The following is a 17,539-nucleotide window of genomic DNA, read 5'->3' on the forward strand; positions in this document are numbered from 1 at the left end:
AGATAGCTAGTGGGAAGCAGCCGCACAGCACAGGGAGATCAGCTCGGTGCTTTGTGACCACCTAGAGGGGTGGGATAGGGAGGGTGGGAGGGAGGGAGATGCAAGAGGGAAGAGATATGGGAACATATGTATATGTATAACTGATTAACTTTGTTATAAAGCAGAAACTAACACACCATTGTAAAGCAATTATACTTCAATAAAGATGTTAAAAAAAAAAAAAAACAGGAGTAAATCTCTGTGACGTGGGATTTGACAATGGTTTCTTAGATATAACAACTAAATACTTTCAACAAAAGAAAAAGTAGATAAATTGGCTACATAAAATTTTTTAATTTTTGTGTTGAAAACATCAAGAAAGCAAAGAGACAACCCACAGAATGAAACAAAATTCATGCAAATCATATACCTGACAAGGGGCTCTTGTTCAGTAAATTAAGAACTCTTAGAACTTAATAATAAAGGCTAAATATCTCAATTAAAATGTGGGCAAAGTGGATCGTGGTAGACAGCTGTTATGGACTGCATGTTTGTGTCCCCCAAAACTCATGCACTGAAACCCTAACCACCACAGGAAGGTACTAGAAGCTGAGGACCTTGGGAAGTAATTATCAATAGGTTTAGGTGAGGACCCAAGGGTGGAGCCACCAAGATGGGATTATGAGAGACCGAGACTGGAACTTGCTCTGTCCTCCCTGTGAAGACCCAGCAAGAAGTCAGTCATCTGCAGCCCGGAATGAGGGTCCTCACCAGAAGCCGACCGCGTGGGCACCCTGATCTCAGACTTCCCAGCCTCCAGCCTGTGAGAAATAATCTCTGCTGTCCAAACCACCCCCGGTTTATGGTATTTTTGTGACAGCAGCCAAACTAAGACAGCAGGTTTTGTGATGGTTCCTGAAGATCTTCAACTCCTGACATTCACGTCCTATGTGACCCCTCCCTGGAGTGTGGGCTGGACAGAACGCTGGGGTATGACTTCTGACGTTAAGCTACAAAAACACTCCAGCTTCCATCCTCTTTCTTGCTTTCACTCCCCTGCTTTGCAGATGGAAACCAGCTGCTGTGCTGTGAACTGCTCTGTGGCCTCTGGCTATAGTGTATGATAAGGAACTGAAGCCTGACTGAGAACTGACTACTGCCAACACGTACGTGAGTGAGGCTGGAGCTGCATCCTTCCTCAGTCGAGCTTTCAGCAGAGACCACAGCACAGGCTGGCATGTGGGCTGCAGCCCTGTGAGAGGCCCTGGGCCACAGTCCCAGCCCACAAAGACTGTGAGACAATAAATCCTTGTCGTTTTAGACGGTTCTGAATAGACATTTCTCCAAAGAAGGTAAAAAAAAAATGGCCAATAAGCAGGTGAAAAGGTGCCTAACCAGAGGAATGCAAATCAAACCACAATGAATATCAATCAAAAGAAATCCTGATGCCTAATCCAGTCACTCTATACACACACCTACGCTCCAATAATTAAACCAGGACTTAATTTCTCTGCTTCCAGGTCCCCACTCCAGCCTGACTATATGAAGCGTTGGTGGCGATGGACAGTCACAGGCACGTACACACAGTGAGCAGGACAGACATGGACAGCCCTGGGAGAGCCCGGGCAGAAGTCAGTCAAGCTGAAGACAAGCCCCACCCAGACCCCACCTCAGCAGACATCCTACTGCTTAGGTGAACGCCCTAGAGCAGGGCCACTGAAAGCACCTTTCACAGAACAGCCCAAGGCCTTGCACTGATTTTTACTGGTCCACCACAAGATAAACACAGAAATTCAGAGTGGCCTTTAGAGAGTTCTACAGCAATCTGACGGAGAAACTTTTATCTTAAAAAATCTGAGCTTGGATTTTCTTCTTAATTTCATTTTGCTAGTAATTCACTTTCATTGCACTTTATAAAAATACTGATCCATAACCTACTGGAACCCACGAACGCCCAGTCCTGAGAAGCGTGTTCTAGGGTATAAGAATACTTGCATAAGAATGTTCACTGTAGCAATCTTTTCAGTGAAAACTGAAAACAATCTAAATCCCCAGCAAACGAAAAATGGAATATTACACAATAAAAAGGAACAATCTAATCTGCATGACATAGCATGGATGAAGTTCAAAAATCACTGACATAGGAGTCCACACAAAAGGGATACAACATAGAAGCACACACAAACGTGCACAGTAAAAGCACAACTACGCATGAAAATGATAAACGCCAAATCTGAGATGGAGCCACCTCCGAGGAAAGAGGAAGGGGAAACCGGGAAAGGCACAGACAAAGTTAACTGTATAATGCAGTCTTTCTTTAAAAAAAGACCTGTTACAAATAAGACAAAAATGTTAAGGTTTGAGGAGGTAAGTGGAGGATGTTGGTTACATCATTCTCTAAAACCTGCCTGTGTGTTAGAAACAATTCTTTTAAAACCGCCAAAAATAAAAACAAAGAGAAAAATGATAATCAATTTATAGTAACTGCTACAAAGGGGAAGAATAAAAGAGTGACTGTAGCAGAGTAACAAAACAGACACAGTTCAGACTGGGAGTCTGGACAGAACTCTCTGAGAGACACTTACACAGGGAAGTGAAGAGTCCGTAAGGATGTCTGTCCACCCAGGAAGAACAGAAAGTGCAACGGTCTTGAGGCCAAAGGAAAGGTGTGCAAGGCAGCGAGCACCGTGAGCCCCCAGGGAGCCAGGGTAGAGAGTGTGCACGTGTGGCTGAAGCCACTGCAGGATTTTAAAGCACAGAAGCGACAGGACACAACCTGTGCCTCAGAAAGATCCCTCCGCTGCTTGCTTTGTAAAGATTGGGGGAGGTAAAGCAGGAGAATCAGAGAGGCTGTGCCGGGCCCAGACAAGAGATGATGGCCAACATTCACTCGGTGGCAACGTAAGGAGAAAAGTAAGACCGGACTCGAGTTACATTTTCAACAGAGACTAACAGACCTTAATGGTAGAGGGTTTAAGGAGGAGAGGCAGAGAAGGAGGCATAATGTCCAAAATGAGATCAGGTAAGCTCGTAAAGCAGGTCTGAAATTTAATCCTGAATTTCCTAGTTCCCACAACAATGTAGAACTCACTATGAATTCCTAATTTGCAGAGTCTATAATATGAAAACAAACCAGCAGATGTGAAGCACAGCTATTCCTGGTAAAGAAATTTCACAAAAATATCTTCCTCATAAAGGCAAAGTTGTATGTCATAAAAGAAATTCCCTAAACAATATCCATTCTGTAAATTCAAACTGTTTCGTAATCCTGCTTCCATCACATCTCTTAATATTACTTGACACAGAAATAGTTAAGTATGCACGCTGTAATTTCTAGAATAACCACTGGAAGAACAGAAACAATGAAAAGAATTGAGAACAGCCATTTCAAAAGTAGGAAAGAAACAAGAAACACGTGTAAAGATAGAAACCACGAGGTAAGATGATTATTACACCTGAAGGCATCAACACGTTGTACAATAAATGCCCATGGACTGACGCCCTAGCAGGCAGGGGAGGGAGGACTCTCAGGGCCCAGCACCGGCCGGCGCGCCGCACGCAGGGAGGTATGGGAGTGGCCCAGCAGGTCCAGGGCTGAGATGCCCAATAACACTCCTCCAGTCAGGGTCATGCTTTTGTCCGGTGCACCCAGCAGGGAGGAGCCAGCCCACCTGGGGCCCTGGGGTGGGGTGGGAGCCGGACGGCCAGCTGTGTGTCCAGGACCCAGCCTGCTGCTGGAAGCGTGCTTTCACACAGGGGGACTGAGCACATGCAGGTAAACACACTGGGCAACAGAAGGCAGGTTTCTCACCGTGGAAGGCAAGAAGTACAAGCATAGAAAGGATGAAATCTGGAAAACGCCCTGCAGTGTTGGAACAGAACTGGACATGATGGTATAAACTCATGGTTTGGGATGGATGATGGACGGAAGAGAAGGAAAGAGGGAGGGAGGAAGGAAGGCTAGCTGTACAGATGTGATACTGGGGCTAAAACTATAAAGAAAAAGTGAGAGAATATAAAAGAAATGCTCCGGATGTTCATTACCGTTGCTGGGGAAAGGGACACAGGGACGGGATGATAGGCGCACACCGAAGTTCAGGTAACGTCCTGCTCCTATGACAGATGAGGTTCCTGCTACTATCATCACATGACCATGCTTCTAACATGTATTCTGCATGTGAGCGAGCTCGCAACACGGCACCTCAAGAACCCGCACTTCAAGTTCTAATACACGTATGAACCTAAGACTCGCACTGGAAATTATTTCCGCTCACTTCCTGCTGTGAGTCAGGTAGAGCACATCATTTTGATTTATCTGCTTTAAACAACCATGCTCAAACACAACTGTCTGTTCCCGTACAGGCATACTTGTTCCTCAGAGAAAAACCTCCTCTTCATGAATATTCATCCTTTTAATCTCACCAATGTACCTTAACCCTAAAGAAAAATAACAGTCAAAGAGAAATAATGACTATCTTATCACCAAATAAGGATTCAGCTGAAATATGACTGCTGAAGCAATTAATAAAACCCTCACCTCTATCTAGGCTAGTACATAAAGGTTCTTAAGGAAAGGTCCATTCAAAAGAGAAAAACAACATGAGATAAACTGTTTTAGACTTTCTGCTAAACAAAGGCGCTTTTGTTGTTGTTGTTTTAACATTCTCCTGACTATATATTTATAGGTTATGTAAGAATAAAATGACTACTTTAACTTACCATTCCACTGGAATTATTTATTCCATTCATATTAATTTTGGTTACAAATCTAACTGATGGAGGTGCTTCTGGGTATTTAGGTCCACATTCTACTTTCAGGCTATATATTCTGTTTTCATAATTTGTCTGGAAGGCAAAAATAATAATAATAATATTCAAGTGCTAATCAAGAGGGAAAGTACAATATAAATGTACTTAATATTACCACTTGTATGATCAAGAATTTACTTTTCTACAAATTTATTTGATCTATATGGTTAGAAAAAATACAGCAAGCACACTTAAAAGTAGAGATTTTATAAAATTAAATAATTCTACAAAGTAATATCAAAATGATCAGAACTTGCTTTTGTAGTACAGACAATGCCTGTAACAAATTAAAAAGAAAAAAAAGACCACTTAAATTCAGATTTTACTAAAAAGTCCATATTGTGGCTTGACCTGTGTCACACATATATAAAGGTTCCCATTTTTCCAGGACAATTCTGTTTATTCTCACTGCTCCTGTATTAATTATTAATAATACTTCATTTCATTCTCAAAAGGGTCTGGCTGGACAATAAATTATATGGTTACCCCATTTATACAGCAATCAATATATCTTCTGGTATAAACGCCATATTATACCATTGTCCAGCACTAGAACAATGAATTCATGCTTCTTATTAGTTACATTTACATTATTACTTCATTAATTTTGTGGTCCATTAAATTCCATTATCTAAATTCAGAGATACAATAGCCAACTTTTATTTTTCCACATCATTTAAAAACAGGGTTTCTTAATCGAGAAGTTGAACATTACCATATTATAAAACAGCCATTTCAAAGCTACCAGACTTAATGCTTCTAGATTTTTCAAGGCTTACTTTTATGCCTATAATTAACTCTTCTTTATCCTTACGGCGTCTCTTCACTCGGTAAACTTATTAGTGTGCAATTAAAACAAGAAAGTAAAAAAACAAATGGAAGTGGCAATTTAATACCTGTTGATTCCTGTATAAACATGGGAAAAACAAAGTTAACCATCTGTAGACCTCACTTACCCCAACTGACCCACAGCCTCCTCTCCCTTAAGGAAGAGTTCTCCCAAGTGGAGGCCAGGTCTGGGTTATTAAACTACCGTAATTTAAGATGTACACAACAATCTTATACATATATTATTAAATATTTCAATATTTTAAAAAAGAAACAGCTGGATAAAACTCATCCAAGTTTAACAGCAAACATATATTAATAATATGCCCAGGACCTGCAGAGGTTTAAACAGGACTAAAGGTCAAGGAAATCATCTTGTCTGTTGTTCTCCAATCACATGCACATCAGCCTCTCTAGAAAACTTGTGTTAAAAATAATAATTTTTTTAAAATGATACAAATGAACTTATATACAAAACAGAAACAGACTCACAGACATAAAAAGCAAACTTATGGTCACCAAAGGGGAAAGTGGGAGGGGGAGGGGTAAATTAGGAGTTTGGGGTTAACAGATACACACTAGTATACATAAAATAGATAACCAACAAGGACCTATTGTAGAGCACAGGGAAAATGATACTCAATATTCTGTAATAACCTACAAGGGAAAAGAATCTGAAAAAAAATAGATACATATGTATGTATAACTGAATCACTTTGCTGTGCACCTGAAACTAACACAACATTGTAAATCAACTATACTTCAATAAAAAAAGAAAGAAAAGGAAAAAAAATTTTTTCTTAAATAGCCCCTGAGAAATTCTATACTGTTAAAAATACTCAAAGTACATGGAAACAACTAGAACTCTCATACTTTGCTGGTTGTAGGGAATGGTATAACCATTTTGGAAACAATATGGCATTTTCTTATAAAGATAAATAAGCACACACCTCCCCTACCACGTGGGAATTCCATTCCTAGGCATTTTATCCAAGAGAAATGGAAACAAACCTATGTTCATGAGAAGACTTGTAATCATAGCAGCTTTACTTGTAATGGCCAGGGAGTACTACGATCAGGAGAAGCGATAAGCACATTGTGGCATCTCTGTGAAACACACCACTACCCACTTCATGGAACAACACAGCTGATCCCGAGACATTAAATGCCAAGTCAAAAGAAGTGGGCCTCCAAGCACACACACTGCACAATTCCACTTGCACAAAGTCCTACAACACACAAGACTCCTCTGGGGTGTAGGGAGTAGTGACTGGGGCAGGGTGGGGATGGGGAGGGGCACAGGCAATTTCTGGGGGCACAAACATGTTCTGTATCTCGACATGGGTGTGGGGTAACAAGTTCCATTTGTCGAAAATCATGGTAATATCTATGCATTTCACTATATGCAAATTATACCTCAATCTAAACTAGCCTACAATGATTAAACATCCTAACTTTTGGTACCTTGGATTAATTTCATCACCCCTGGATTTTAAATTAACAGCCAAGTCTTTCTGTTGTCTAACAAAAGAGTGAAAGAAAAGAGAGTAGTAAAAGCAACTAATGTTTATTAATTATGTACTACAGATACTCTCTTATTGTCTAATTATTAATTCATTTAATTCTCAAAACTTCTAAAGTAAGTATACATATAAGGAAACTTGGAAACGTTACTAAACATCTAATGCTAAAAAATACTGCTTCAGAAAATTTAATATACAAACATATATGGAAAAACAAAATTGTTAATTATATAAATCCAAATAAATAGTGGAAAAACATAAAAAACCAGGGATCTTAGTAACATATAAAAAACCGAGAAACAACTAACCAAGTAACAGAATGTTAAGGCAGGAATTCTCCTATTATCCTAAAGCTGGGGACAAAATTGTTCTGAATCTGGCACCTTCCAAAGAAAAACCAACTAAGCCGAGATGCCGCCCCTGCAGGTTTTATTAAAAGGCAGCTGAGCAGCTGAATGAGTGCTGGGACCACCCACTTTCAGCCAGCACCCCAGGCCTCAGCGAGGCGGGGATGCCTGGCTGGAAGGACAGGGCCTCTCAGGGGTGCCTCCTGCGCCTCCCGCTCCACAGGAAGGGGAAGGGGCTCCAAGACAACCCCCCCACGCCCCCCCCCCCGCAGAAAGCGGCAGGGGGCAGCATCCTGTCTCTGCGCCCCCTGCAAGCAGGCCTAGCCCCATCCCTGGCTCCCACTGGGCACAGCAACCCAGCGAGCTTCCTGTGGTTCAGCGACACCAGGAAACAGCTAGTTTGGGGGTCCTGCTGATGACCCCAACCGGGTGAGAGAGACTTGTGAACTAGGTTACAGGGCAGCCCACAAAATCATGGAGGGTCTTATGCACAAACTCCAAAACGCTCTTCAAGTTTCAAGTCTCTTAGAGGTGTAGCGACCAGAGAAAATCCAAATGTAAATAATTTCGCATGTATCCTCCACCCAGTTCAGACTGTCCAATCTGCAAGCTGCTCATTAGGTAAGAATGCTCATAAATTATAAGCACTTACTTTTACCACAAAGACCATGGTGATACTGTTCACAGGCAGTGAAAATCAAGGTTTTCATTACAAATACCAAGTTATAAAACATCAAGAATTCTAACCATCAGGATTTTATTTGCTTCCTCACATGTCTCATGGAAAAATCAGAGCACTGGAGGGAAGAGGGAACTTGTTAGTTTAGCAGAGTGCACGAACTCTGCAAAGGAATACCAGAAAATGCAAAACATACATTAATTCATTCTCTGAAGTTAACATTGCTAATTACCTGACCATTTTTCTTTTATAAAAAATCAAGAGGAAATCTAAACTCTACCCAACAGCGAAACAGTTGAAATGCTCCCATCACAGGCAGCAAACAGTATACAAAACCAAAGACTAAAAAAAATTTCATATTTGTGTTCTTTCCAACAAGTCAAAAAACATACAATACATATTTCCAAGAGTCACTGCAGGGTGCGCAGTAAATGGTGCCTTTGAGTAAGGAATGCAATGCAGAAAAAAATTTCCCAGTCTGAAAAAGATTTTGAGTAAAAATAGAAAGTCATAAACTTGAGAAAGACCTAAGAATAAAACAGGTCTGTTGCCAGCAATGCTAGAAAATATGCAAGAATCAGTCTTGTCTACATATTTTATAGATGAAAACATGGAGGCCAGAACATTTCCATGGCGAGTCAACTGTCATTGGCCAACAGCAATGTGCACTCAACACAAACCAATTTAGAAACCCTGATGACATACACAGCGGGTTAGTAACATGTTACATCAAAACACACTGTTTGCTCTTCCCAAATACCCCTCCGTTTCCTCACCTTTTCTCCTCTCTATCTGGAATGTTCTCCATCCCCATCACCACCTTCTGAAATCCTACCAGCCAGTCCTTTAAGGCTCATTCCAAAGGCAACTTCCTCCACTGTTCAGCCTTCCTCAATTATTCCAGCTAGAAGAAACATATTCTAAAGTCCCGCAGTGAACTTTCTCTGCCATATTCAGAATCTATCATTTGTGTTCATTTCTTCTCCTCTACCCAACTGCAAACACTTTGGCAGCAATGATCATATCAGTCTTTTCCCCCCAATCCTCCAGAAAATCAAGCATCAATAAATGTATACAAAATAAGTAAAAAGTGAGGAAGTGTTTCAGTTAAAGTTACCATAATTATTTATTTTAATATCAATATTATAAAATAAAATGCTTACTCTAAAGTGACAATAAATATTAATAGAAAAAATATGTAATTTATAGCACTGACCCTTGGTGGCCCAATAATCATGCCTGTCCACCTTGTAAGTGTCATATCTTCATCATCTTCAAGGCCCCAGCTAACCGTACCATCGCCTACTCCTTTTTGTCCTTCTTCAAGTTCTTCCAACAAGCGAAAATTACGAGGAACTTTAACGCCTATACAAAAGAATGTCAATGTAAATGTAAAAAGCTCACAATTATAAGGGCTACACATATTCAAATTCAGCTTTTCCCAAATTAACCTTTAAAAATTATTTCCCAAAAAGACAAAATTCCCTTTAAAATGCATTCTGCCCCCAAAAATGCTGAATCTAAAAACCCTTCAAAATGAAAACGCTAAAGAAAGCACTGTTCCAAACATTAACAGCAGTACAGAACATGTATATAAACTCCTAATCAATCAATTTTACACTGACACAAATCAATCATAAGGGAATCATCGTAAGTGATTATTTTTCCATAATTGAGATTCCTGTTCCTCAGCCAAGAACACTACATCGAATAAACAGGCGTGACCAGAAAGTTCATAAAAGCTCCATTTCATTAGCATATACTCTCCAGTAATCTTAAAGAAGAGAATTATGTTCCATCTGTAAAAATGCACTAAGAGGTACTATTTTTGAGAATGCTGACCCCACCCTCGGTCCTGAGCCAGTCTGCTGGCTGCCTAATAACCAGGGGGCCCCGTCTCCCCTGTCAGCGGGTTGGAGGCTGGAGAGCCAGCCTCCTGGTGGATGTTTCCTAAGACACGTCCTTCTCCTCTGGGCCCAACCCAGCAACAGTTTCACAATCCAACAGCCTTTCTCACACCTCCACTTCTTTAGACCTCCTCATTCTACTTATTTCTAAAATCTTAACACAGAAATGTTCCTCTCTGCCTAGAACCCCCAGCCTTTCACAGTCCCTACTCCCTCATTCTCACTGAACCTGGTCTTTGCCACCATTCTGACCTCTAACCCCTGGAACCAACCATGATTTGTGCACTTTATCACAACCTGTCCTAGGATCACTGGCCTGGCCTCTCCAGAGGATGGACCCTGTGGTTTTCCGTGTTCTCAACAGCATCTAGCATGAAACACCCTCCAGCCCCACTGCACAAGTCTTGAAAAAAATCAGGACCCTCTCCTTCTGGCTCTGGAGCACCGCCTCTCTCCCTCCCTCCCTCCCTCTCGCATGCAAGCACACACACAATCATGAGGCAGGAAAAAAAGTGACGTCTCTTTTAAAGCGACTATCATTTTGTATAACTTATCTCTCTTGCTGAAACTAAAACATCTCTTTCAGTTACTAATTTGTAGTAATGCATCTGGACAAACAATGGCAAGCCAATAAGTACTGCAACTTAAAAACACTAGCCACGGGGCTTCCCTGGTGGTGCAGTGGTTAAGAATCCGCCTGCCAGGCTTCCCTGGTGGCGCAGTGGTTGAGAATCTGCCTGCTAATGCAGGGGACACGGGTTCGAGCCCTGGTCTGGGAAGATCCCACATGCCACGGAGCAGCTGGGCCCGTGAGCCACAACTACTGAGCCTGCGCATCTGGAGTCTGTGCCCCGCAACGGGAGGGGCCGCGATAGTGAAAGGCCCGCGCACCGCGATGAAGAGCGGTCCCCGCACCGCGATGAAGAGTGGCCCCCGCTTGCCGCAACTAGAGAAAGCCCTCGCACGAACTGAAGACCCAACACAGCCAAAAATAAATAAATAAATAAATAAAGTAGCTATAAAATTAAAAAAAAAAAAAAAAAAAGAATCCGCCTGCCAATGCAGGGGACACGGGTTCGATCCCTGGTCCGGGAAGATCCCACGTGCCGCGGAGCAACTAAGCCCGCGCACCACAACTACTGAAGCCTGTGCACCTAGAGCCCGTGCTCCGCAACAAGAGAAGCCACCGCAATGAGAAGCCCGCGCACCGCAATGAAGACCCAACGCAGCCAAAAATAAAATAAATTATAAAAAAAAAAAAACTAGCCACTTTATGTGCTGTGCTTCATAAAAAAAGGCTTGAAAATCTTGGGCCACAGAAACATGGAGCTGTCATAAATCACAAAAACAAGAGTACTCATTATTACAACTACAATAACTAGTAATAACCATTTGTTCAGGATACACTGTGTGCGATTTTAAATAAATTATCCCACTTGATCCTAAAAGCACTCATTTTACAGTTATAGAAACTGAAGTTTAAAAGAGTTAAGTGACCTACCCAAGGTCACACAGTTACAAGCGGCAGATCCAGTATTAAAACCCAGTTTCTAGACCAAAGTCACTCTCTTAACCGTTGGGTTATACAGCGAGCCATCCTGGCAGCATTGTGGGTGCGGCCCAAGGCCAGCTCCCAGTGCTGCTGCCTCCGAGACAGGGGCCCCGGCCCCGTTTTCTCATCTACAAAAGTGAGACCACGGTGGCTTCTGCTCCAAAGAGCCACTGTGAAAATTAAACGAGGTAATCTATCTTAAACAGAATAAATGTTGACTATGACCATTTTAGTGTCCATAGTAAGTAAAATTACAAAAAACTTCCATTCACCTCCATCTACGTTTTGGGAGAATTCAAGCTCTCTGTACAGTCCTGAAGGTGGGCCCCCCGGAAACAGTCCCCTGAGCTGTAAGTTTCTATGCACATAACACTGGGACAACTGCTATTCCCTGCAGCTGCACAGTCAGAATCTCCACCATCTATTACTACTGACTTGCTTTTTAAAGGCTTCTTAAAGGACCTTGATTACCCTTACCATTATGAAGTCATTCCCCAAGAAAAATTCTAAATTTGTGTTGAATTTTGTTGCCTCCTTTTTACAAACAATTCAGTCAGGTGAGCTTTATGAGCATCCGAAAGTACAAAGTAAACAATGTAAAAGTAATGTTTCTTTTTACATAAGTGCCATAAAAGCGATAAACCTAGTAACTGCTACACTTTTCACCATTTCTATGCTGCATTTTGGGGAAATAGTTCTAAGATTAATGGATCAATTATTGGCAATGTTAACATTTAAAAGATTATAGCAGCTAAGATTATTTTGTTTTTAAAGTATAAGACTCAAAACAAACACCAGTGAGCTACATTTTTAAATTCAGGGCTAGAGTACTCCGGTTTTACTTCACCCAACCACTAATGTCTGTGAAGAGAAGACACCACGAGATGGGGATGTTGGTCTGTGAGTGTGGCAGTGTGTACATAAGCTGCCCTCTGGATCTCTTGCCATGTCTGAGCCTTCTTCTATTAGTTCAGAGTGCCTTTTTCCTACGTGTGTATATGTGTGCATGTTGTTGTTATTACTGTTGTTGTTTAATAGTTTTAAATACTTTAATCCCTTAGTCTGGGATCTTCATTAAAAGAAAAAAAAAGCAGCCCATATACCCACCCCTTCCTAGCTGAAACTCTTTTAAAATGCTGTCGATTTTTAGATCCAGAAGAATCTCAGAGACCATCAGGTCCAAAACCTAACGCTTTAGAGGAGAGTTCTCACCAGGAAAAGTTAGGTGATAATCCTAAAGTCACTTAACTACCAGTTAGTTACCAAACCAAGTCAAAAACCCAAGTCTCCAGGCATCCACTAATCTAGTCTCCTCCTTACTACATTACAATGAACCTCCATTCATAAGAGGTAAGACCCAAAATAATATTATTCAAAAGTAAAATGCTGAATGCAAACAACCTAGAAAACATGCTTTCAGTTTTTAATCTCAAAGCTATCAGATTCCTAATAATGTACCTTTAATTCCCACAATACCAAAAGTAAAGGCATAAACACTGCCAAATAAAAACTAGAATGAGTCTTGAAATGCTGTTTATTAGTAACATGGATTTCCCAATTATAACTCATAAATATTTTTACCTTTTTCAGTTATAAGGAAAAAAGCCCAAATAAAACCTTAAATAGTAATAAATCTGTCAATCTATCCACACAAACGTAAGAAATGACAGCAAAGCAAATTTAACACCACTTTGCAACCAACCATCTAAATTAAGAAAGCTCTGATAACACTAAAAAAAAGAAAAAAAAAAAGAAAAGATGAGGTGGTATAGTTTTGAAGAGGGCCAGGTGAATTCCAGTTCTACACTCTGGGATGTAGAAAACCCAAAGATAAAGAACTATGAATATTTTAGTGTATTTCTTTTTAGATTACTTTCCATATATAGTAATATATGGTTTCTGTGTTTTTTCCCAAATGATATCATGACTCATAATTTTGTAACTTGCTCTTTTCCTCACTTACAAACATGTTTCTATATGAAGCATAATCAAGTACCATTTTTAAATGTCCTGGTGAATAATATTAGTCATGTTGGGGAACAGGGTGGGCAGGACTTCACTGGACACCCTTTCACACTATTTGACCAGGTGAATCATCATCACCTACAGAAATGAAAGGAAAACCCCCATACAAACAGAATGAATTTCTTCCACCTTATCTGCTTTCCAGCCCTACTTAGCTGGTCCTCACGAACACCCGGCCCCCCCGCACTACACGCCCAGAGTGGCGGTGGTAGGTTAGGGGAGGGAGTGTCGGGGCGCCCAGCTCACGGGCCGGTCAGGCTGCGTAACTGCCCCTGCAGAGTTCTCTTAGGCGCTTGGGCTTCTGTCACCCTTCGACACACCTGAGGGGGCACGCTGCTAAGATGGAACTCCTGAACAGTCCCACTTGTAGTAATCTGAGTGCTTGCTTCCTGTCCCACTCTGGGAGTTCGGAGTCCCCGCAAACTCCCAGCAGGCTGACTTAGTTAAAATGGACATACTTATTGAGCATCTCCTCTGCTCAGATGAGGCAGAAACATTAAATTTTACCTTACGTTGTTTTAACATCACCATTTCACTAAGTAAGAAAATTAAGGCTTAAACTACTAGGTTGGGCCACATGAGTGAAACTGCTGATGTTCAGGCATCTCTGTGATCAACAGAAAGTGATTTTGCAAGGTTCACCCTAACAACATGGAGAGCTAGTGGGGGAGGCGAGGCGAGGAGCAAACAAGTCCCAAAGCCCAAGCTGCCCGCCATTACTCTCACTCCCTCCCCTCAGTCCCAGATGGCACGCACATCCCTGGCCCTGCAAATCTGATGGGAGGAGGAACACGTCATGACCAGCCGTGGGGGCAACTGCCAAAAATAAATCCTGCTCCGAACGCTCGTAAAAAGAGCCTTTCCATGTATCACACACCTGGGTGTGCGCGAAGCAAAATATTTCCCTACCCAGGGAAATAATATAACTGTCATTTTATATTTTTCAAAGTACTCTCCCATACAGTCATCTATCTGAATAAGGGAAATATCTTTTGAGGTATGAGGGGCAGATATATCCACATTTTCACAAAGATCAAAGACATGAAGTAACTCACTCAAGATCATGGCAAGCCAGTAGCTGAGTCAAAAGTGAAATTCACATTTCTCAGCATGAGTACAACTCTTTCCATTACTGTATACTGCATACTTCAGAAAATAAAAAAGAAAGCAGGGAAACTTCAGAATGTGTACGACTTAAAATACATATTTTTCAAAATATACACATTGTTGAAATTCACTATATAAACAAAAACATACAGAAAGTTTTAAAATTCAAGTCTAAGAAACAGGGACTTACCTTCTGATTTTGCATTGCTTAAAATTATATATTAACAGAAGCATTTATAAAAGCTCTCTGTGAATAATATTTTCTAATTTTTCAGAAATTTAAGACTCAAATATTTGTTTGGTTTTAACATTCTTTTCTTCCTTAATGGGATGAAACAAAATTAGGAAAACACCACATGTAGCGCAACATGCATTAGGCAGCAAAGCACTGGGAAACCTGTACTTGATTATATCCATTACTTCTACATTAATTCATCCCTTCACTCAATAAACCTCTGACTACTGGATGTAGTTACTATGCTAGGCACTTGATACCAGAAGGACTAAAACCTTTGTTTGCCCTCAAGAAGTTTACAGTCTATGAGAGGAGGACAGTTAAAGAGATAGCACAACACAAAGTAAAACATCCTCTGGGGACACCTAGGAAGGACAACCAACCCCAAAGAATGGACAAGGAAGGTCTCCTTGAAGAAGAAACTCTCCAGGTACAACATAAAAGAAACCATTCAGGGGGAGAGTAGGTGAAAATATTCAGGACATCAGTGGAGAAAATTAAAAAACATAAGCAAAGAATGTCAAAAACCTGAATAAACAGAACAATCTGCCTACATGAGAAACTCACTGCAAATACATAAGTTCTCCTCAAACTAATCCACAGATTCTTACAATTTAAACTGAAATTCCAATAGCATTGTTCTTGGAACAGGACAAAGAGTCCTAATATTCTTATGGAAAACTTAAGGGGCAGGAATTCGGAGAAAACTTTTAAAGAAAAGGAAAACAGAGGGGATAACTTCCCTAGATGTTAAGACTTCCCCATCAGCCAAAGAAAGTAATTAAGATAATGTGAAGTCAGTGCAAGAATCGACAAACAGACTAATGAAAAAGAAAGCCCCAAAACAGATACATGCATGTATGAAAACAGGATATGTAATAAGGGCAGCATTAAGAGTCAGCAGGGGGACTTTCCTGGCAATCCAGAGGTTGAAACTTCGCCTTCCAAAGCAGGGGGTGCGGGTTCGGTCCCTGGTCGGAGCTAGGATCCCACACGCCTTGCGGCCAAAAAACCAAAACATAAAACAGAAGCAATACTGCAAAAAATTCAATAAAAACTTTAAAAAATGGTCCACATCAAAAAAAAAAGAAAGAGTCAGCAGGAATCCACACTAAAAGAGGACCAATCTTGAATCATGTACCAGAAAAATATATATGTTATTATTTTGCTTTAAAGAACATTAGTGGAAAACTGGCAGTCTGAACAGGGCCCAGAGATAAAAGTTCGGTATCAAAGTTAATTTCTTGATTTTGATAATTATATTGTCGAGCAAGAGAACGTCCCGGTTTTCAGTACACACACAGTGAAGTATTTAGCAGCGAAGAGGGACATGTCTATAACTTATTCTCAAATGGTTCATTAAAAAAAGTATGTCTGTGTGGACGGAGGGGAAGAGGGAAAGAAAGAGTACACACGCAAGCACATGCAAAAATCTTAAATATTAGCAGGGGGTAGGATTTCCTCATACTGTTCATGTAACTCTTCTGTAAATCTGAAATTATTTCAAAACAAAAAAATAGGGAAAGAATGGACTGGACTGTTCAGTAAATGATGTTAGAAAATTTTATCCACATGGAAAAATAAATTAGATCCCTATCTCACAGCATACATGAAAATCAATCCTAGGCATATTAAATGCCTAAATGTGAAGAGCAAAACACAGACTTTAGGAAAATATATGATATCCTCCGACCTTGGGATATAAGAAAGGATTTCTTTTAAAAAAAAAAAAGCACAAACCAAAAGATTGATAAACTTGACTAAAATTTAAAAACCAACTTGACAAAAGAGCCACAAACTGTTATGAGTAACATAACCAGAAAATGTCAGCCTCCAAAATATACGAAGAATTCATCCTATGATTCAACAAGGAGAAGAAAACAGTGAACGAGGAGGTTCACAGAAATGGAAACGGATGTACAATAAACACATAAAAAGGGTTCTCAACCTCAACAGTAATCAGGGGAAACATGAATTAAACCATAATGACTCTCCACCAGACTGACAAATATTAAGTCTGGCAATACTTGGTTTGACAAAAATGTAGAGATGGAGGCTCATTCACTGCTGAGGTTGGCATAAACTGGTACAACTCTGGGAGGAAACTGGTAACATTCACGGAGATGCTGGCAAAGGGTTGGAGGAAGGTAGGAATGCTCACTTACCATGATTTCTAATCGTGAAAATTTAGAAACAACCTAAGCATCACATGGTATAATCCATGACAGAATACTGTTGCAATTAAAATGAAAGAATTAGAGCTACAAGTATCAATCAATGTTAAAATTTTACAAACATGTTGTTTAGTAAGTGTACAGTTGCAGTTTTACAAGGTGAAAAGGATCTGGAGATTGGCTGCACAACAAAGTGAATACATGATATTGCTGAACTGTACAGAGGCAGTTAAGACAGTAAATTGTATGTTACAAACACTTTACCATAATTAAAAAGAAAAAATAAACCAAAAAATATATATATATATATATCAACAGACCTTTACTATACTCTTCCTGAATACATACATATCTAGCAAAGGTATAAAAATGTT

General features: G+C 40.4%; 1 protein-coding gene across 2 annotated transcripts in view; it reads right to left on the reverse strand.

Annotated features, from left to right (window-relative positions):
* UBE2V2 (ubiquitin conjugating enzyme E2 V2) overlaps window positions 1-17,539 on the reverse strand; it is a 35,233-nt gene that overhangs the window by 8,045 nt on the left and 9,649 nt on the right. The window contains exons 2-4 of one of the 2 annotated variants that reach the window (XR_009498470.1): window positions 9,382-9,530; window positions 8,942-9,069; window positions 4,744-4,824 (exon numbers count right to left, since the gene is read on the reverse strand). Coding sequence is in view for 1 of the 2 variants with exons in the window: in XM_059901859.1 (XP_059757842.1) it covers window positions 4,699-4,824; window positions 9,382-9,530 (275 nt within the window). In the remaining variant the exon portion in view is untranslated. Of the gene's footprint in view, window positions 1-4,698; window positions 4,825-8,941; window positions 9,070-9,381; window positions 9,531-17,539 lie in introns of those variants that run through there. The other variant, XM_059901859.1, reaches the window with a different exon arrangement.

Source organism: Balaenoptera ricei, chromosome 17 (assembly GCF_028023285.1).
Source record: "Balaenoptera ricei isolate mBalRic1 chromosome 17, mBalRic1.hap2, whole genome shotgun sequence".
NCBI classification, from domain to species: Eukaryota; Metazoa; Chordata; class Mammalia; order Artiodactyla; family Balaenopteridae; genus Balaenoptera; species Balaenoptera ricei.